This window comes from Lepisosteus oculatus, chromosome 3 (genome assembly GCF_040954835.1).
Source record: "Lepisosteus oculatus isolate fLepOcu1 chromosome 3, fLepOcu1.hap2, whole genome shotgun sequence".
In the NCBI taxonomy this organism is placed as follows: domain Eukaryota; kingdom Metazoa; phylum Chordata; class Actinopteri; order Semionotiformes; family Lepisosteidae; genus Lepisosteus; species Lepisosteus oculatus.
This window is the reverse complement of record NC_090698.1, coordinates 66,872,298-66,895,680: the sequence shown is the minus strand read 5'-3', so window position 1 is coordinate 66,895,680 and position 23,383 is coordinate 66,872,298. Positions and strand designations below refer to the sequence as shown.

Genomic DNA, 23,383 nt, shown 5'->3' with positions numbered 1-23,383 from the left:
AGTGAATGCGATTTCAGTTTGGTTCTGCAATATCTTTTGCATTTCCTGTGGGGCTACGGTTTAAATAAAACAAAGGATCTAACCAATCTTGCAAAAACTCCCCAAAGGATACCAACAAGGTGATAAAGTTGAGTATTTTTAAATGGAAAATATGACAAAAAGAAAACACTACCAAGTTCCTATTGCACATCAGGTAACCTAGATGAAAATCTTTCATTCCTGTTTAGCCCAGCAACATCGAGACCAGCATCAGATAACCCTGGAGCTCAACGAGAGAAAATGAAACAAGATGCAGTACACACTAGAACAGATAATGAAAAAAACAGGGAGAGGTTATTGTTCAAATGAAATGTGCCGTGCACCACATCAATTTTCACCTTAATGTTCCAAGTGCTGTACTTCCAGCGCATGTTCTACAGAAGGAAGCCTTGCTTAAAAATCTTTTTATTAAAAGAAAAGCCTTTACAGGGCAAGCACTGCAATCCCAAAATGACATTTCCACAGCAACATGAAGGGAAGACGTTTAAGGCTGATGTGAACCTGACAGCAGTCTGTGCCGTTAGGAAGAATAATTAGACAAATTTGATTACTACGCCCACGATAACTTAAAGTTGCACCAGCTGCTTTCTAAATTAAGTCTGATGGAGCTGGCAAGAGAAGGCAGAAAAATTCAGTGACCACCACAAGTCCTTCATACTGACACAACGAGATCCAGACAGTACTCTAGTAACTGTATAAACCCAGTGATTACAAAGTTTACATTGCATCAGCAGAAGCAAGGAGCAACAAGCAGAGCACTACTCCAGATAAGACTTCCCCCAAATGATCAACTGCAGGCTGCAGCCCTTAACAAAAAAAAAAGAGGAAGCAGTAGTTGAATTCAACCCTTCTCCCTCTGTTCTGACACCAGGCTGCAATTGAATACAGGCCCAGCACTGCTGGTTAAAAGCAGGGGTCTCCACCCCTCGTTCTGTAGGGCTAGGATTCCTTTAGTTTTATTATTGTATCCCAAAAATCACTTGTTGTTTTTTTTTATTAGAACATGCTGTTGATCAATTAAAGGAAGTCTACTCCTTAAAGGCCAAAGGGTATTTTGATTGTTGTTCCGAATGATTGCCCAATTGCTTTGACAAATCGGCTAATTTTCCTGATCGCTGTTAAATAGTTGCAGGTCATTTAAAGCCGGTGTTTCAATGGTTACATGAGGATCCCGTGGCACGGAGGCTCTCCAGGACCTCTGCTGGAAGACCATGATCTAAAGGAACAGTTAGCAGAATTCCAGTCACAGCACAAAAGCACTAAATGCATTCATCACATACTGACAGGTTAAGACTGATAAGAGAGGAAAAGGCAACAGGACTTGCAAAGAAGGTAGTGACTGCATTTCCCTTACATAGTTTCTCTCAAAATGCAACAATTATATTAATGAAGCTCAAAACTGAAACACAATCAAGAAAATAATTGATTCCGCCTTGTGAACTAGGCAAATGCTTCCCTTTGGAACAATGAACAGAAAACTGCCCATTAGATATCTTTTAAGACTTCAGGAACTGTCAACCTTTTATGGGGAAATAACTCCCAGGGCAAACTGAGAATCAAAACTGTTTTGTTCTTAAATGATATTATATAGCGAATGCATAGGTCCTGCCCAGGAATCTTTTTCTAGATTAACAGTATATGTTGTAAAATTAAGAGACAAGACCAACTCCTTTGAATATTTAAGTCAATGGTTCTCAGACCATGGGGTGCCAAGCATCCTGGGCTGGTGTGGAAAAAACAACTTGTGTTTTGTGGTCCCACAGATGTTCAACATCAACAAATAGTGCGTGTCAAATTTATGTCCTCCCCACAATTGCATACAGTAGGTATCCACTTGACACTCCGGATTTCCTGCCGTAGTCCAAAAACATACTGCCGGGGTAATTGGCGTCTGGGAAAAACTGGCCCTAATGCGAGTGTGTCTGTGTGTCTGCCCTTAGATGGACTGGCCTCCTGTCCAGTGTCTATGCTGCCAGGATAGGCTCCAGCTCCCCAGTGACCTGGTGGTGAGAAAATGACTGGATGGATCTTACAGAGATCCACAAACCTGACTTGAACCATCCCTTTTAGGACTGCATTCTCTTTTTGATGTCTGTGGTGTTAAGACACCTAGAACTAAAATTCATCCATGGTCTTGAATGTTACATTGGCGAAGTTCAGTTCTTTTCTGTGAACCAACCATTTTATTTACAGTGAATGTATTTAGAAATCCTTTGGACCTGCTCTAAAACTGTAACATGTGTGTAACATCCCAAGGATCATGAGAATTTTTTAGGGGAAATTGTTTGAAAACAACCTTTGTGGAAAGAGGCAAGCATACACAGCATTAAAACTAATGATGCAAAATATTAGTGACAAGAAATACTTTTCTCCATTTAGCCAAGTACAGCAGGATGAAACTAAAGGCCTTTTCATTCCAACATTGCATCTCACATCAGTATTCCTGTGTTTGACTGTCCCTCCAATGTCTGTCCAACTCAGCAACACCTGCTACAGTGAGAACGTCTGCCAGCACAGGTGTGTGGTGACAGATTCACTGAATGAACTGCACCCAGGAGAGAGCAATTTCTAAACAGTGCAGCCAACAAAACAGAGTGAAATTCTGAATCCATTCTTACATTCTCACAAAAAGAAAATACAGATCTAAGGAGGTCTGCGAAAACAGAAAATGATCTGGCCGTTCAAAGGGCACTTAAGTATTTGGCAAAGATGTTAACATGAAAGGTTACCACTCTTAATTATGGACGGGAAAAAGACTCCTAGCAAACATTCATTCAAAATATTATATTTTCCTAAAATCTCAGATTATCTGAGCATGGAGAAAAGTACTTAGATTTGGTGTATCTAAGCACTTGTTTTCAATATTGTATTGTATGGTATTATTGATATATAATATCAATATTTTCTATGAAAAGTTAAAAGCTGGGACCATTTTGTCCATTTGCCATTTGTGTATGTGCTGTGAACAGGCTAAATCAACCAGTGCAAAACTATGGGATCTATATTCAAAACACATACAGTAGGTGCTTAAGATCTCATCGTTTCCTATGTTGATTTAATTACCTAAACATTTGAACATATTTTGTAAAATGTCCAGCACAATACAGTATACCTGTATATAGAGTTTAAAAACCCATTTAAAAAAATGGGTCATGTATCTGCCTCCCTTTTCCTTGTTCAGGAGCATTTTTGAAGCCAAGACCACATCCCTAGTTGCTCCGAGCAAAACCCGGCACTCTTCAAGAACCTTCAGAATCATTGTGGCATCTAGCTGAGCTCCTCTTGCGAAGTTATACTGATCCCTCACAAGAAAGTGAGAGCACCATTTCCCAAAAAGAACTCTGCTTCCACAACATATCAGAATGCCATAGAAGGGCTCTTTGGGAGCAGTAGTCAATGATCTGTGATTATGCCTCAAGTCTCCTTAAAGCCCACTTAGTAAAATCAATTCTACGAGCCAAACAGAGAAACCCTTTCTAATCTCACTAGAAGGAACATGTACACTCTAAGTTACAAACATTTTCAGACTTTTCAGCTTGGACGAATGAGGTCAGTGAGGCTGCATTAATACATCAGATGTTCATCTGATACATCCATGAGCATGAATGACCCTGAATTGGGAACAACAGGTGTCTGTGTCCCTTCCTGTGCGTTGATTCTGCATCTCTTATTAAACTTTGTAACCAACACTTTTTTTGCAAGTAAAAGGCATTAAGACTGAGGTTGTATTACAGGCATCTCCTTGACAGCTGCACCTATCTGACAGTTGAAGCACGGTCTTCATCAGGTACACTGAGCTTTGCTCCAAATTGAATAACCACACTATGACTTTTGAACTCAGTTTAACTTGTGAGAATCACAAGAAAGACACAGAGAAATGAGCTCACATGTTTTGGTTCGTCACTGTTCCACGACTGTACAACCCCCTTCGCTGAACACCCGGGGGCAAGTTGCAGTACATCCCAAACTCAGCTGCCAATGTTATGACCAGGCCTCAGTCTGGTGTTCAAACCACTGCTGCTCCACAATCTCTGCATCTAGATTACAATTTTAATTCTTACTGTGTTTTTTCCTCTCTTGGGAATAATGGACTTCTGTTGCAATGCTCCTAAAGGAAGGAATACCCATCTGCAAGAAATTGGAGAAACTGATTTTTCTTGTAGTTTTAGTTCTCACTTTAAAAACTCATTTTAAACCCATTCATTTTAACCACTGACCGATCTGCATTTATGTACAGTGCTTGGTGAGCATTTGTAATGAACGGCACTTCAACAAATATAGATTGGTATTATTCGACGGAAAAAGTACACAAACAGCTTTCATTATCTTCACCCACAAATTGCACTAATATTTACAGTTCACATTACTCATGTGAGTAACTTTTTGGATCAGTGCACTCACTGTGCCACAGAAGACTAGCATGCCTGCAGTGAGCATTGCGATATAGCTGATGGACGTATTATTTAAGAGCACAGTTGGGAAATATTGTAATGTGTCTGGAAACAGAAAGAGGAATCTTCCAATTGTGGTCAAACTTCATTGGGACTTGTCAACCTAATCCCATCTGAAGGTGCACCACAAGATAGCACAGATGTTTCCATCTGTTCCCTTGAAGAGCTATTTCAGTGCTGCACCTGCTGTCAGTGCTGCACTCACAGATCTAACGCGACACTTACGATTTCTAAAGAACCCCAAACTTATGGCATTTGCATTTGTGACTGATGTAAGAAACAAGTTTAAATAAATCGATCATTTCTACAAAAGCATTTTGCTTCCGTTACTCATTCTGCATGACATGGGTTACATTACATACTGGTGTAAAGGTCATGTTGAACAAACTGTTGCGATCATATTGTTTTCCCTAAGTTCAAGTCTAGTTTCAGTCATTTTAAATTACAGACGCCAGTCTAATCGGCAGGAGGAAACCGGGGACAGCAGAAAACCACCGTGTGGCTGCGGTACTGAACCATCCCAGCCAACACATTTCCAAATCCTACACTCCACGGCAAAGCAGGAGCGACACTTCAAACCAAGGAAAAAAGGGAAATCCAAACGGACGTTTTCCATTTACTTTAGGACTGAAAAAGTCCGGTTATTGCTTTATCAGTTTGATCTGTTCGGGTTTTGCAAGCTGCAGGCTCTTATAGAAGCCAACACCAGATGTTCACTTTTTACGAGTCCTTTTTTTATCTTGAGTACATTTGCATAGACTGATTTGGAAGGCTAAGATGATGCCAAATATGTTCCTTTTCCCCCATCCCTGCAATTTATACCAGAGACAGGCTTCACATTGTATGGCCAACAATCACACTGCAATGTCACGGGAAACTTCCCTAGTAGGTAAGAACATTAAGAACTACCGGAATCTTTCAGTAGTAGTTTTTCCAAGGTATTATTTGAAATACTAAAGGATTGGGTTACATTGATCTGCTTAGCCGAATCTGGATAAGCACATGAAAAGAGCTATGGCAGAGATATCCACAATCCTGTTTTACAAACAATACAGGAGCACACCACCACCCCCCCTGGCAAAACCAAACAGAGTAAATCAAATCTGCACATTGTGTAATAATTTGTCATGAAGCTGGTGATAAAACCCTGAAGATAGCGGACAAAGTTGACTGAACTGTCAGAGAGATCCTATTTGCAAGGAGCCCTGGTTACTATGTATATGCCAGACCCTATCAGGAGAACTGCTGGCGCTACTGAATCTCATTGTGCGAGGTTCTGTTTTTGTGATGTTTTAAACACAATCCACCGTCAACACCTTTCCTGACTATGAGGGAAAGCAGAATGCAACGATAACACCCTTGCCCAACAACCCCGTCACAGCACGCGGTCGACAACTCTTATTTCTCTGCGACTAAACAACCCTGTTGACATTTTCTAGGACTGCTGTAACATATTTCTGTTTCAAAGCACAGAGCGAGAATCAACTGTATTCACTCCCTCGCAGGCTGATCCAAACGCTTTTGAATGCCTTCGACCTAGTCACTTCAGCAGAACGTGCACCTGGCTTGACAGCAATTAACTTCTCATGGAAGGTCTCTTCTCCCCCCCCCCCGTGTAAATCTCCCACTTCTAAATACAGTTCAGTTGTGGGCTCCTCAAATACTCTCAAAGGACTCTCTCAACGCTTTTATAGATTATTTACTTCACCACAGAGATCTGGGTATTTGGAAAATAAATTATTCCTCTCTGTACACTTACAGGAAGATCAAACATGTCCTTCAGCTTTTCATAACTTGTAGAAATGTCTTCTCCGAGCAAGTTTCTACCTTTTTTTTCAGGCTTAATTTTGTTGGCAGAGCCCCTACTCACTGTTCCTTTCTGCTTTTTCCTCCCTCTTCAGTTAAAGTACATTACTTCAACCGTTTGTTGTTATAAAATGATCTCCTCCTTGGAAAAAAAACTCCATTATAACTTGTCACTATCGGTAGTAAACTTACCAGCAACCGGGCAATTGAGGATCACACTTTATTTAATCATTATTTTCCAACAGCACACTTTAGAAAAAAAAACTATTGCTTTTCCTTATGCTTCTAATTATTTTCACTTTCTTTACACCAGGATTTCTCTAAGCAGTTAAAGGAAAAAGCTCTTAGTTTTTGTACGTTCGACTTACAAACCAAACAAAATAAAAGCCTATTTTTGTTGGATTTTTTTTTTATTTTATTTCTAGACACCTTTCACTGCTTAGGAAAGTGAAGCACTATGCTGTAACCATTACAGAGACGATCACTGAGTACTGCTTCATCTGTGCGATCACATTATTAATAAACGATACAAGGCAAAAACAGCAAAAGGATTAAGAAACGTGCTGCCGTGAAGCCCTGAGTCGGTGAAAAAGAAGCCTCCTCACTCACTCCCAGCTGCTACAGCCATTTCACTGAGAGCCCAGGCCAGGCGCTCGTCCACCCAGGCGCAGGCCAAACTGACATTTCTGAAATGCAAATCAAGCCAAAGGCATCTGCAGTCTTTCAGAAAACCGAGTCGTGCACCAGACCCCAGCAATTTACTCAAAAACGCCAACAAGAGACTTGGATGCGTCTGGCATCGGGGGGTACAAAGTAAACCTGAACAGGCAGAGGCTGATGGGAAATAAAAACCAGCACGCAAGGGCGCTATAAGAGTCTCTCCGCGCTATGCTATAGATGAAGGAAAGCAGAGGGATGAAGGGGACAAAATGTTTGCAGTGGTTTTACAAATCAAGAGAAAAGGGTGTTGCTGTCCCCAAAACCCCTTTCCAAAAAGGCGGAAAAGGTTCAAAAACACAGCCACGCAGGGCGCGTGCTAGCACAAATGCTTCCGTTTGTAGATATTCAAATGCACAATATAGCTGTGGCTTAACCACGCAATGTCAATGCAAATATTGTACTGAAGAGATAGTACAGACGAGGCTTTAACAATCATGACTGTTGCTAAGTTTTGACCTGCTAGCCAACAGTCTAGAAAAAGATGTGTATTTTCCATTTTCACTTAGTAATTCAGGTCAAACCTATTAGCAACAAGATAATTCTGAAAACACCGGCAAATCTTTCATTTGCTTTCATGATATTGTACTATTGGCTATCAAAACATGTTTGATCTGCCATCGAAAGCGGCTACATTCTCCTTCCTGTCTGCTGAAAGATCATTTTCCTCTACTGTCAAGCACATTACAATCAGGCACTGGAAAATCATGTAAGCCCACACAGTGACCACAATGAAAACAAAACGCAAATTGTAGTCCCCCCCAACCCACCCACCCACCCATTCCAATCAGCAAAAATGGAAATCAGCTGGAACCTCTCCAAACAACCGCAGGATGTACACACACAAAGTAAAAGTGTCCACCATCATTCTGAACACTTTCCTTCTGCACGGTGACAATCTTCATGCGTTTCACCCCTCTCAGCGCCTTGACCTCGCACTACATTTCACTCCACGAAAAACAGCCCCCACTCCCTCTGCACTGGTGCGCATCTATTCTGCGTAGCTGTTAAGAGGAGGAATCCGGAAACACAAAGACACAGCAATTGGCTAGTAGCAGGGCCGCGTTTTATCCAGTAGTCAATGCAAGATTATGGGACCGTCAAGAGTTTTCACCATGCTGTTGCATCACCACCAAGCCCACACACAACACTGTCACAGCTGCTCTGTTCCCTTGTATTGCTGCACAAGGACAGCAAGAACACACAAAAAGCACACAGCACTGAGGCAGCTTGGGTTCTGGGAGCTGTAGGCTTTTCAGTTCAACGGGATAGCTGATGTGTGGTGAGCCTTCTGGCACACTATGGCTGCCGTCGCATCATCCAGGTGGATGCTGCACACTGGTGGTGGTGGAGGGGAGTCCCCATTACCTGTAAAGCGCTTTGAGTGGAGTGTCCAGAAAAGCGCTATATAAGTGTAAGCAATCATTATTATACTGTTCACACACATCTCTAACGAACTGGGGGAAGGTGTTCAGCTGGTCCAGTTTGCCCAACAATCAGATCATCAGGTATTTCAAGACCTCCGGTGGAAATGGAAAGTTAGGGGCACCACGGCCCTCAGCTGCCACAGCCCCGTGAGAACTGATAAGGTCAGAAGTTTGAACTACATGCACAGAGAAGGTCCACATATTCCTGCTTCACCACCAGTAGCAATAAACTGAAGTGGACCAAGGAGCTTTGCCAACACCAGTTTTAATTCTATCCCTACCACATTCATTTTGTGACTGCCTCTGGCGATTAAAACGTGAGAGGAGACCGTCAAGGCCTTCCTAACTACATATAACTTTCTCGTCAGGCTACTGGTTATCACACATTTGGAAAAAAGTCGGTCTTTGGCGCATGTTCTGGTGCCCTTGGATATCTTATGACTGTTCCTTCTGTAAAGCAATTCTGATATGCGTTATTGATAAAAGAAGTCTAGGCCTGTACGTGTACCAAGTGAAAAAAGGGCACTACGGAATCAAAATAAACACGCTACCTGACCTGCTTTCAGTAGCTATTCAGTTGCAAACGGCAAGAGAAGTTTGCCAATTAAGGCAGCTCTGATCGTGTACAGTTTACATGTCACCTCAGCTGTGAAACTGACAATTTCATAAAAAGGCAAGCTATACTCTTTCAAAAGGGTATGCTCTTTCAGAGTTCACGAAAAGGGCAAGTACACGTCTCACATACACAGCATTTCTATGGATGAACTTTCTCTCTTTTTCCCTCTTAAGAAACAGTTCAAATGAAGCAAAAACGTTGATGTCGTTTCACAAAACTTCACAATTTGCAAAAACACGGCAGAGGCCTTACTACTCTATGGTATAAGACGGGCATTTATAAAGTGCTTCCTTTTAAATGTGGTCAACAATAGCATGGTGGGTTTTTTTTTTGTCTTCAGCAATTATCTCATCACCTGATTAAAATATCAAATTTCAGAACGAAATGTCCTTAAATCTTTTTTAAAGCTAAGCCGACGCTTAATTGGCTCAGAGGCCATGCATGCATGTTAACATTTGTTTTTGTTGTTGTTTGTCAAACTGGGCAATAAGTGTAGTTCAGACACTAAAACAGGCAATTAACTGCTCGGACTTCTGAACGCCTGCGGCCCCGTCAGCACATAACCACATACAATATTTTATAGGAAGCTAAACGGCATTTATAATATCCCACATAACAAAACTTCTGCATACACTGCGTCGTGTTCCTAGCAGCGATTCTTCCCATTCACAGGAGTATACTTAGCCAGAATATCGCGTACAGTGCTCACCGATGTTGATTACAGTCGATTTAGACAAGTCTTTTAACATTCAATTCCTGTTTGTATTTTGAAACGATTTCAGCATCGGTCAACAAAATGCTGCCCGGCTTTGTGCAACAATGTTTTAACATTCGCCCTTCGTGGGCTTCAACTTCAAAATGAGGGTTACCGAACAGACGCAGCCTCTTGACAGAAAATAGATGAGTGCGTTTAAACGTAGGGATCGTAAACATTTATGCATGCGTACAGTATAGAGAAAACTGTCCGACAATTAGGTTCCTGGGGAGACTAGAAAGTCTCAGTGTTGAGTAAAATCACCTACATCGTAAAAAAGCAAGTTTGTTAAATAATAAGACTTAAAACTAGCAATCAATAGATAGCAAATCACATCATAACGCAGCTCCGAGCACTCCTATTTCCAGGTGCTTCTATCCTTCAGAAGCAATCTGTTTATGCGACGCTTTCAATAACATTTTGCGTGCTTATTGCCGAGCATAAATTGCACTTCCCCCCTTCAAATGACGTTCATCCAAGGCTAAACTTACACAATGTTTGTCTCCGTCGCCAAACGCAAATAATTAAAACATATTTAAATGCATCTGCCTTACCTTGACCGAGCAGCCATGGTACAGTTTATAAACCGAATTTCAAGTTATTTGCCATGAGCTTCGGTGAGTTCCTCACTTGAATCCCCTTCCCTTCTGGTTTCACATGATTTCCAAGACAAATATCATCGACTCAACACCCACATTTCCCAACTAAAATTCGATCTTCTGTACTTATCGCTGGGCTCTTGATCTCGATCCTTGGGACAGTGTGGATTAGTCAATTCAGATACCCATCCGGGGCCTCGGCTGTCTCTAATCTGGTATCAGTCCTCAACTGATGAGAGCTAATAAACCAATCGCGAGGTCCTCACCCATCAGAACCAGTCGTGCCCCGCTCCCTTAACGACATCGGCCTGCAGATGCATATCCTAGAACATGCAGCCAGTTAGATTGTTTCGTTTATTAACTTTGCAAACAAAGTGTTCTGCAGCAACACCCCTGCAAAATAAGTAGAAATGGTACGGCCACCGCGGTCCTATTATGGGCATGTTATTCTGTCTAAGCAAGCAGAACTGTTGCAGGGGGATTGGGAACAGAGGAGCTTCAGTGCGCTTTGCACGCCTATCAGAAGTACTGTATGAGAACTCTGTGATCCCCGTCTGCCAAAGTACCCGCACACTCGCGGAGCTGTTGCCAAATCCGTAACAATGTGCAAATATCCATTAGAACAGGGAGTTCCTGCGGGTTTGCCACTCTCTCTCTCTCCCACTCCCTCTCACAGTGCAGCACGTCTTTTCCGTAAAATCTATTTTACTCGTGAGTCCAGTTCCAGCCTGGTTGCGTCTCACTTTTCTTCCCCCAGGGTATGCCGCTTCGCAAAAGTCCGCAATCGTAAATGGTTGAAATGCTCGTCAGTTCATCGTACCGTAGCTGAATGGTATATAATTTTGCCCCGATTGGGCTAGATGGGATTTAGAGAAGAAAAAAAAAAGACTTGCATTGGGTAATGTATTAAAGGCGTTCTTTAATGTTATTAATGTAGGAATTTAGTAATTTTCCCGAAAAACTTTCCTTTTAAGTGTTTGCACGATAGTAAGATTAACATAAGACTCCGCACGTTTGTTGTATTTTGCAAAATGAGGCACTGAGGCACTCCACCCAAAGCGCTTTACAGGTAATGGGGACCCCCGTCTACCTCCAGTGTGTAGCCCCCACCTGGATGATGCCATGGCAACCAAAGTTTGCCAGTATCCTCACCGCACATCACCTACAGTATGTCCCCAACACTATACTGGGCATTAAGAGCCACACAGACCACAAGGTGAGTGCCCCCTATTGGTCCCATTAACACCTCTTCCAGCAGCAACCTTAGCTTTCCCAGAGGTCTCCCATCTGGGATGGAGATAATTCCTTGTGTTCGTCCTTTCACACCATGCCTGTCAAAAGCTCTTGTTTTCTCATATGTTGAGATGGGGGCCCACATCACCACATAATCTGAGCACTCCACATAGCCCAGGAATGCTGAAACAGTCTCCTGCACCAGGACCTTCACAGGCTGTTAGCTAACATTACTAACCACACCTAGCAAAGTCTTCCATAGAAAACATTACAAGACACTGGTCACCAGAACGCACTTATGCTGAGTGAGCGGGCCATCTGTAATTTTGATTTATTTTTATCATGCCACCAATCTCAATAATGTTGATGTTGGCCAAGGTAGCTCTAAAAAAAGGGAAACGATTTGACAGTTTTGGTCATGCTTGACATTGCTGGCTCTTGTAAAGCAGGCTTGCTTGTCTGACACTTTACTGGACAGACACATTTTTCCATAATACAATTTATCAGCCTACTCTTCAGCCTACTTTTTTGCACTTAGGCTGTTCCTAAACCAAAGTACTGCAGCCTCATCTGATACTGATACTGTCACTGCTTGTGGGCCACATGATCTTGATGTTAGCCTACTATACCATGTTCAACCACTGTTAGAAATATCCCTGCTCTAGTACAGGAGCAAGAAAACAAAAGAACGCAAACAAAACGTAGCAATGGCACAGATGTCAGACGTTGAGATCAACCAGGATGGGATTCAGACCCATGCATGCAGAGCACAACAGATTAGCAGTCCATCACCTTAACCACTTGGCCACCTCTTTTGCTTCATGTGACATTGCCTTAAATGTCTCAACCTCACTATCAGACCTGTTACGTGTTTGTCTTCGAGCTCCGGCACTTGTGTCTGTCTTTGAAGAGGTCTTCAGTCTGTGGTGAGAGACAGAAGCCGGAGGCCGTAAACCTGAGATTGAGTAGTGAGCAAATGTCCAAACACCCCCTGTTTGATGGCAGGAGCCACATAGAGAAGAAAGAAGACTGAATGTACTGTAGCAGCCCCATGAGGAACAAGGGCATGACCTACCTTCCCTGCCTGCTAGAGTAGATATCCAAGGAACTGTGGAGAGACAATCAGGTCACTGCATACAGACACTACAGTCCACATTAAATCCAAATGGTACTGTAGATGTTACTGGCACTGTGGACAAGGACTGCTCTTCACTCATTGACATAGTCTGAGAAGAGTTGAGTTGTGACAACCACACAAGCGCAGAAGCAGTTTTATAATGACAGTGAAGCCCACATTTAGTTGATGACTCCCACTGTTTAGAGTGAGGAGGTATTAGTGTAAGTTATGTAGCCCTTTTCATCCCAAAGAATCCCATCACTGACGTGTAAAAGCCTTCATGCACCAGCAGCCCCAGTAAACAGCAAGACTGGTAGAGATATGACACCACCAACTGAATTAATGGGAACTTCAAGCAGGCCAGACTGTACGAATACGGAGTGGAATTTCTCCAGGATAGACACTGTTATCTTTATGAACATTACCAGGATCTGTTTAAAGACCTTCGGGACTTCAGTTTAACATCTCATCCAAAGGACAGCACAGTGTCGGCAATCACCATACCAGGACCTCCATCCATTTTCTCACCACTTTTATCCAATTGAAGGTTGCAGAGGGGCCTGAGTCCATCCCAGCAAGCAATGGGCGCAAGGCAGGATACACACTAGATGGGGCATCAGTCTATTGTGAGCTCACACACAGACACAAAAACGCAAACAAACATTCATACCAGGGCCAATTCACCCAGAAGCCAATTAACTTGCTATGTTGCTATGTGGGAGTAAACTGGGGCACCCAGAGGAAACCCCCGCCCCCCGCACACACACACACACACACACACACAAGAAGAACTTGCAAACACCACATAGATAATACCCCAGGAACTAAGCCCAGGGCCCCAGCACTGCTAACCATTGAACCATCGTGCTACCCTATGCCACCACCATTTTTAAAACAAACCACTAATTTTCCCCACCAGTACCACTTCCTACAACGACCGGGCTTTCCTATACAAGTCTAGGATTTCTATTCATACTGTATACACAAGTGCAATGCAATGCTTATTTGCATGTATGCTCCAATACAAAGACATCAAAGGAATCACCAAAACCATAAACAAAGGACAGCAGCAACAACAACAAATTAAATTACATACAACTTAAAAAAAAAAACATCAGTGTGAGCCAGTGGTAGGGGTCGAGTTCAGTAATCTGACAGCTTGTGGGAGGAAACTGTCTCTGAATCTGGAAGTTTGTGCCTTTATGCTCCTATAACGCTTACCAGAGGGAGCTTACCAGAGGTAAAGACAGATCTTGGAAGAGTGTGGTTAGTAGGCCAATGTTAAACTGTTAAAAGCTGGCAGGAAGTCTTCAGGGCATTGCATATTCTGGTGGTAAGTTTAAGAGGGTAGTAATCACCATGTCAGGCTCAAAGTTTTAGTTAACTGAAAAAAAAAATAATGCTGAGAGACTATTTATCTCATTTAACCATTGAAAGATGATATTTCAGGAAATTAAGATGGAAATTAAATCCTTTGTTTTCTATACTTCTACAAGAACGTGGCCTTAATATTCCTGTTGCCTATAGCACAATTAATAGTCAATTAAAAGCTTGAATTTCTAAATGCAGTACTTCATCTAGGAAGATTTCTGTAAGCGAATGCATCCATGGAGGCCTTGTAACTTTTACTAAGACTAATTCCCTAGATTATTGAATATGTAGGTCATTCTCTCAACTGTATCCCTAATAAACTGGGAGAAATGCCAGCCCTGTATTTGTCTGATGGTCTACAGCAGTGGTTTAAAAAAAAACTTCTAAGCTTCTCTGAACTACAGGTACTGACGAATTCCAGGAGTGAATTCATTTCTCTTCTTGCTCTGCACTTGGGTTTTTGTCATCTCCTTTGATGATTTCTTTGGCTGTTCGTATCCATCACGCTGCTTGTCCCAGTCTGGGTCTCTGTCACGCTGAGTGTATTCCAGGAGGACAGGTCGGGACAGAAAAAGAATGACAGCTCTTGTCCGGGGTAGAAGGTCAATCCATCTAATCAAGAGACCATTCAGAACAGCCTGTTAAACCTAGCCCACATATGGGACAGTGAGAGGAAACCACAGCTCCAAGAAAAATGCTAGATCACACAGAAGGCACCTCAGTCCAGAATCAAACCCAGCACCACAGAGCTATGGGGAAATATATGCTAACCTCTCTGGTACTGTTTCAGCAGACCGGCAGGACAGGTGACTGTCCAAGATCCGGTCGCCCTCGAGTGACCACACCAGAGCAGGACCGACGCATCAGACTGGTCCATCTGAGAGATCATTTCAGATCTGCCACCCGTACTGCTGCTGAAAATGCCCACATCAGTGACAGGACAGTGATGCTCCATGCCACTAGCCTTCGAGCAAGGCCTCCGAGACGTCACACCCAACTGGCTTGGGCCAGACAGAGGCTGTGATGGACTCGTCAGCAGTGGCATCAGGTCCTCTTCCCAGATGAGTCACTCTTCAGCCTGTCCCACGCAGACAGGAGGGCCAGAGTGTGGAGGAGGAGGTGTTTCTTTTTTCCAACAGTATATATATACTTAATATCAAAATATATTTATTTTCTTAAGGGCAAAGGGAATGAAAAGCTTTGCTGAGCAAATCACTTTCTACAGTACCTGAGTGCAGCTTTTTTTTCTTTAGATTTGTCATGAATAGGTCCTTTCTTGTTGTGTTCAGAATTAAACTAGACAAAATCCCCCTTGCCAATCAACTTTGTTATATCACTGCTTAAAAACAAATGAAACACTCGTGCTTGGCCTCATTTACATTTCTCTTCTTTCCCAAGTGGGTGTCCAGCGGAGCAATGTCTCCGAGCGAACAGTTTGTGCTGCTGTCACAGGAATCACACCAAATCGCTCTGAGGCTGATGGAATTAAAACGATGCCAGTTTCTTTCACTTCACTACCAACGACTACTGCTCAGCCTCTGCTGAAAATTGAAAAGGAGGCCATCCCTAAAAGGCGGTTTTAAGATCACACTGGAATTTCCATCCATCCATTTTCTAATTGTTTCATCCAATGCGGGGTCGCGGGATAACTGAGTCCTGTCCTAGCAAGCGAGAGGCAAAAGACACCCGTTTATCACAGGACACACACACTCACACCAGGGCCAGTTTTCACAGAAGCCAATGAATTTACCAATCCTGCCAGGTAATCTCCTCATTCTATGGTCAGGAGCTTGGCCCTCAGCCATATGTTGTTGTTGGGAAACATGCGGAATAATAGTTGCTTGAGAAGTTTCTTTTTGCCTTGAGACTGCATGTATTTTTACGCAACACTCCTCACAAAACACGAGTGGGTTTTTAATTATTGAATAGTGTTACAAATGGGGGGTTACAAAATAGTGAAATACCAAAAATACCAAACAGGATAATTGATAAGTGAACTTAAATAATCATAACCCCCAGTTTATAAATGAAAAGCCTACAAAATATACCTGAGTGGATGATGGAATAATTAGAAGCACTTGGGATTTTTGTTCTCTGGCACAGATTTGGTGAGAAGAAGAATCAATTAGTCATGTTAATATTTATTAACAATGACAATGACACACTCTAAACAACACACAACACCTACACAGGACAACAAGAGAGTTAAACCTTCCTTCTGAATAAAACAGAATGCTACCTAAAATTAAATCTCTCTCCCTATAAATCTGAGTGCTACAGTACATACTGTAGCAAGGGGACCCTGTCCTTATTCTAAAAAATGCAGCCACTAACCAGGAGAGATCATTGTCTCTAGATTCTTAAGACACCTCAGTAGTCACTTCCAATAGCTGTAACAGAGCGTTTCTTAACATTTGGTGTACCTTGTATGGCATCGACACTCTGTCTTTCTGAGCGCAGAATTTCAACTTGGAAACCAGGTCGCATAAAAAAAAACTGATTTTTTTTTTTCAATTATACACTCCAGAATCCCTGCAAGGAGGATATGCGAATGAAGTTTGATCACTGAGGGAAACAGTGTGTTTTCTTAGAGAAAGGTTTAACCATTAAGTCAGCTTCACTGCATGTGCTACAGGCCCTTTCATATGCAAACAGGCTTTGTGCTGTAGCACCTGATACACAAGCTGTCCTTTTTCATGCGATTTTTCGGGATTAAAAAGACAATCCTTTCAGGTCACTCTGTGCTTGACAGTGCTCAGTCACATATAGTAGGTCACTGCACCCCCCATTACCATGTGAGTGAACAGGCCAAGAGAGGGCCGCTCATTCAGTGGACTGTGGTGTTTCAGAACATTAGAAAGGTCTGTAAATGACAGGAGGCCATTTGACCACCTTGCTTGTGTGGTGGTTTGGTAGCTGAGTGAGTCTGAATTATTGTCCAGCTGTTTCTTAAAGGTGCTCTGAGTTCAGCTCTCCACCAGCTGCCTGGGAAGTCTGTTCCAAAGACCCAGTACTCTCTGAGTAAAGGAGTGTTTCCCGTTCCCTATCCTTTATGAATTTCCTTTACGTTTCTAGTTGTGACTTTGTGTCTTTGTTTCATCGTTGTCTGTAAAGCAATCCTCTGGGTCGAATCTGTCCGTTCCCCTAAGGATTTTATAAAGCTTTATGAAGTCTCCTCTCAGTCTTCTCTGTTCTAGACTGAAGAGATTTCACTACCTCAACCTGTCTGCTTTGGATAGAAACCATAATTGGTGACTGGGTGAAATGATCATCTTATCACTCTGCTCGTGTAACATTATTGAAATGACTATTTCTAAGGATAAAGGGGAAATGTTGAGGATGATCTGTCCAAACCTGATCATTTTCTGCATTTACTGGTAGCAGAAGTTTGAATCCGATTGTTGTTTCCATAGGTTTATATGTAACTGTGATTAAATGTTATTTTGAATGGGATGTTTTAAAAATAAGGGATTAAAAACTGGCACAATGTTGATATTGTTCAACTAATACTTTATACAATACAGTTGTGCCTTGAAATGGAATACAAGCACGAAAGTCAATTACTTTAGCAGCATCAGTCGATATTTTCCCATGAATTGGGAACTATCCCCATCAAGTTATGTTAACTAAGCAAGCATCTGCTAAAACCATTATTTTTCACTTCACATTATCTTTAGCTTTCCCCCAGAACTGTATATGCAAAGGATAATGACACTAATAAAATAATAATAAATGTTTAAACAGGAAAAAAAGAATGCAGTGTGCCATAATTTTCTTCCACCTATTATTCCATTTAGAATTTCTGGCATTTTTTCGCTTTTTTGTATTATAATTCTCAAATTTGTATTTCAAGGAAGGCACTGGATGCTGTCTATACTGTAAATACACAATCCAATTATACAAAGCCGATGAGATCTGGCCAAAACACGAGACAGACTTCCCGTCCCCTGACACCTGGTACTAACAAACACACTCCTGACAGGCTTGCAGTCGCAACAGGAGCTGACACCCAGCATCCAAGAGTGGATCCTGGTGTGCAGTCTGCAGTCCTGGTTTTGGCTTAACAATTGCAAAGAATCCAGATTGAACTGGATGATACTGTAACGCATACGGCCGACATTACAGGTTGTGCGAGCCGGCTTACCAGTGCGGTGACGTCACTGCCCTTCCCTGTGAATAGCAGGGACCTCAGCCGCCGGGCTGAGGGGAGATCTCCCTTTAGCTCAACTGGCTGGGTCCCTGTTGAGTGATGCCAGAGTCTCGAGTTTGAGCCCTTAGCAGTGGGGGGCTGACCTGAGGGGGCAGTGGCGAGGGCGAATACCCACGTGAGCTCAAAAGCGCTAAAATATGTTAATATCAGAGTCATCTGCCAGCCTAGTCGTCTTCAAAATGAATGGAGGGCTTTTTATACTGCTCATTGTCACGGGTAGTTAAGAAATCTAGGGAAGTTAATGTATTTGTCGACAGTCAAATTTATATCGGCATAAGTGGGTCACCATAATCTCTGTCAACAACATTATAATGCCGACATCCCATTAAGGTGCTGTGTTAAAGCTGTAAATGAGCAGATACGGAGCCATATCCTTAATAAAACAATAAAACGGTGTTGTTTAATTCACATTGACGTCTGTTGAGTTGCAGATATACGTTGTGGTGCGCCTCATTGGAACTTCCTCATTTCCCCTGGATTCTTTGCTTGTCTTCTCAATGATGACTCGGTGTTCAATAAACATTGAGATGATATCATTAATACACACGAGTAGTTTCCTACGCAAGACAGCTCAAACAACATGTAGCTGTGAATAATATAGCTCCACATGAAGGATGCCGACATTTCTAAAAGCCGTTAGTAGGGGAGGATGAGATAACCAGCGACATCAAAATACGTCAGCCATTGTCTTGTCAGCAATTCAATCGCCCATGTTGTTCTCTTTTAGAAGATCGACTATGTTGAACAGATTTGTAAAATTTTAACCGAACGTTGAATTAACCGGGATTGAAATAATTAAAGTCCCCAAACAGCCGCTCGTGTTGTCTACCCAACCGTTTCCTTCAGAAAGGGGCATTGCACTTCCTCTCTCGGCCACACGATGCCGCTGTAACACCCAGCAAACTTGCACGAATAGTCTACCAGCACCCACCACAGTCAACGGCCACAGCGTCTCTCAATCTAATCGGTAAAAAGAAAGGTTGTGTTAAAGGAAGAGTACAAAAAAAATACTTAGTGGAACGTAACTGTAAGTAGGGAAAGTGGGCTATTCTGCTTATGATATGTAAGCAGATAAAGAGGCATGCAGCATTTCAATAGGTGGTGAATAAACAGATCCTTCACACCCTCAGCAATATTGATGGAGAAAACTATCCATCTGTGGTCATCCTTTTATCCTACTGTACGTTGTCTGCACTTCGACTAGAAGTCTTTTCTTCGTGTGCACCTACACCGAGCTCCCTTTAAGGGCTAGTGACTGCTCCAGGCAGTCAGCTGACTGACTGCTGGGACAAGGAGACATGGAATTCCTCACATTTGACCAAAATCTGGCCATTGATCTCAATGAGGTAGTTTAAACCCTTTTATGCTGTTCAAGTATGTTTATGCACAAAAAAATCACAGCATGAACTATACCTGCAAATTCCAGGTTGGCAAACAATTTGAGTAAATAGTAAAAGATAAAAGATACATAAAATAAAAAAATGACATCCTATCATTTTTATCGCTGTTTACTTTGTTGATGCTTTGTGTTGATGCTGAGTGAATCTGGAGGCTTTTTACAGTGTTTTAACAGAATGTTGAAGAGCTTCTTTTTTCAAAGAAATCAGCCTCAAATAAGGACGCCTATTCTTGGGATCTTGGGGAGCCAAAGTTTTCATTCGAGCTAAACTCTCTGTGTCCAAAATCTGCTCGTTAGTCAGACAAATCAAACAGCGTTCGGTAGACGATCTGGTTGTGGCACTTTGAAGTGACTAAAAACAACTGCAGACGCACCAGCCTTTCAAGGACCAGGACTGGACACTGCTGATCAAAAGCCTTTCTGCCTGTATTCGCAAAACAAACAAAACAGAAGACCAGGTAGCTATATCTGTCTGTGTCCTTGCATATTTTTATGCAACATTTCTGGCAGCTTCGGCCGAAATGTGAAGGTCAAATGAAGAAAAACATCAGATCGTGGACAAAAAAAGAGATGAGCTACATGCCCAGAGGGTAGTGGGATTGTGTGTCATTCAGCCATATGGATAATTTCTTTGTCCCAAGATAACACAAGCAGTTAATGCTTTAACTGCTAAACTGACATAAGGGGTCAGCAATTGAAGAGACGTTTCTGGTACTACCTAAGGAACAAGAGTCAAGAGGCAGATTTCAGATGCACATTGTTTTACTTCATGGTTTTTTCTTGTTAGTTTACCACAGTGCAAAGCTTTGGAATAACATGCCTCACAAAGGGCCAGAATTCATTAGCGAATTGTGAAAAGAGCAGAGTCATCAGTGAATGCCCTTGGTTTTCGTGAACTGGAATTCAAGGTATCTGATGCCCTGGAGGCTCATTGCCATAAAGCTAGTTTGATGTTTTAGCCCACCGCCACAGTATGGGCTAAGAACTGTTTAGTTACTGGAGGATGAGAGATTTATCAGCGCTGTTGAAACTGGAAATCTGACATGGCAATGTTAAAAAAAATGTACTGAGAAAAATGCCTAGTGTCCAGATGCTTGGTTTTAGCGATACATTATACCTCCGACTCAATTTGCCAAACACCAAAGGCTGTTTGTCATGGTTCTTTACCTTGACAGCACATTTCTGCCTGGGGAACAGGTGAAGGGAGGGCTCCACAAAGTAGTGGCCATAAGTCATTCCCAATATAAAGACCCTGTTACAGTTCCAACATCCCGCCAGGCTAACCACACCTCATTAACTCATCACCACGCCTCCCCTCCAGCCTGTTTAAACCTTGTTCCCCGTTCATTCAGTGCTCAGTATTGGTTCAGATCTTGTGAGTAGCAGTGTTTTTACTGCAATATCTATCCTGGAAACGATGGGGACACTATACTGTAAAAAAAAGATCTCGCTGAATTCAATCGCATGCAGGAAACCTGTACTTTCTGAGCAGTGAATTAATGAGCTCAGGTGTTCTTATGAAATCTTTCATGAAACTCCAATTTTCTTTAAAAAAAAGGCAATTGAGTAGAAATGTCGATTCAAAATGAGCAGTTTTTGTTTGAGGCCGTTTTCGCATGGGTCTTTTCAGTCAGTTTCAGCAGAACCTCAATAAATAACGTAAACAGGAAAAAAACAATTCGATTTTAAATGGTTGGAAATGAATGAAACGCGTGAAACAATGGTCAAGCTAATATTGTAGAGAGGGTAAGATGATTTTATTAAAAAGAAAACATTAATCCTGTAGAGCACAACCATTCGAACTGGGGAAGGGAAAGAAAAGCAGTACATGAAACTAAGAAAATACCCACTAGAGGGCGCAGGAGCACATGGTATATATTTACCTTCACAATAGTACGTCAAGATTTGTTTTTTACGAGAGCAGCAGCACAATTCTCATTCCATTCTTTTCTTTGGTGAAGAGCAAGCACAAAACACGCAACTGTTCGTCTTTTTCTTCTTAGTGGTAGCAGCATTAGTAGCTGTACTAGCAGTAGTCACAGTGGTATTGGTAGCATTAGTAGCTGCACTAGCAGCAGTAACAGTGGTGGTAGTAGTAGTTTGAATAATAATGTTTCTTTATTAGCCCTATACAATTTCTTGCATTAGGAATGCGTCTTTTCACATACCCCAGCTTTTCTCCAGGGAGACACAGACACACAGACAGGGAGAGACGCTTGGGGTCAGAGCGCAGGGTCAGCCATTGTACGGCGCCCCTGGAGCAGTTGGGGTTAAGGGCCTTGCTCAGGGGCCCAACGGAGTAGGATTCCTCTGCCGGCCGCGGGATTTGAACCGGCAACCTTCCAGTCACAGGCGCAGATCCTGAGCCACAGAGCCACCGCTCCACCCAAAGATGCCCAACATACTGTACAATGCATACAATCAATGCAGTAAGTGAATAACAAAATAGCTAACATATAAGAAAGCACATAAAACATAATAAATCACATACTGTATATCAAATCTAAAATTGAGCCCATAAATTGAACACCATGCAGGAAGTGATAAGCACAGGTGCTCCGTTTGAGCAGCAATTACAATCTGAATCTAAAGCAGGGGGAGAATTCAACACCGTCAAGTTAAGTGCAGTACAGATAAAGTCACCTCCTCTCTGGCCCCATAGTTTTAACAATAACAGAAGCCTTCATGGACTTTTTACTGAAAAGGAACAAAATAACAGAAGCTTGGGAGAGTTCACAAGAAAATGTTCTTCCGCTGTTTGTTCCGGCTCAGAGAGATAAGGCATTCTACAAGCTACAAACAAGTGTAGATGTCGTCTTCAAAGGATTCATACATTTTCAAAAAGTTGTATTTAAATTGAAACGATTTAGTCACGTGTATATAAACTGCATTGATTAGGCACAAAAAACTTTTACAGCAGCCAGCAAACAGCAGGTTCAAACCAGCTATTTGACAGTGAATTTCCATTGTGGTAAATGTGAGAACTTTCATCAAGGGGCAAGTAAGTGTGGTGAGTTAATCTGAATTTCAGGCCAGGCTTTTGAATAGAAATGTTTCAAACTAATCAGATAAGAGAATGCATGCTCAAAAAAGTGCGAGAAAAACTTTATCAGGTTACTTTATTCCCTTAAAAGCTGATAATCCTCAATTTAAATGAGGTACTGTATACAGTAAATATGCATCTTTGATGAAGAAACTGAACTATGATATAGTACCAGACTGTTTCAACATTTCTTTGTGTTGAATTTCTTGTCAGTCTAGCACTCAAATAATTATTTCATTATTTGCGATATACCTGATTCAGGGATTCTTAAATAAATAATTTTGGCGTGTTCTCTTTAGTTCTGGTGTGCAACATTCTGTGGGCAGAACAACTAGAAATATAAACCTTAATTTAAAGCACTTTTTATTGAAAAAGCAGAATCTTAAACCAAGTTACCACAAGTTTTCTTTTTCCAATAATTAAGTACATCTTCAGCACGGTTTGGTCGTACAACATATTAAAAAAAGACAGCCACCGATTTGGAAGAATATATTTCACAGTGCTCTCTGTAAAACAGAAATGGGTGACAAGTCTGCAACTGCCAAGAGTTAGGGTTCAATAATGTAACAGTTTTATTGAAAGAAAACTTTCTTGCCTTTCA

The 23,383-nt window shown here is 41.9% G+C and overlaps 1 protein-coding gene across 2 annotated transcripts in view; it reads right to left on the bottom strand.

Moving 5' to 3' along the window:
• aff1 (AF4/FMR2 family, member 1) overlaps positions 1–10,770 on the bottom strand; it is a 68,775-nt gene extending 58,005 nt beyond the window's left edge. Inside the window, exon 1 of one of the 2 annotated variants that reach the window (XM_069187396.1) lies at positions 10,676–10,770. In XM_069187396.1, coding sequence (XP_069043497.1) covers positions 10,676–10,713 — 38 coding nt within the window. In that variant the 5' untranslated portion in view covers positions 10,714–10,770. The other variant, XM_069187397.1, reaches the window with a different exon arrangement.
• Between the last annotated feature and the right edge of the window lie 12,613 nt (positions 10,771–23,383).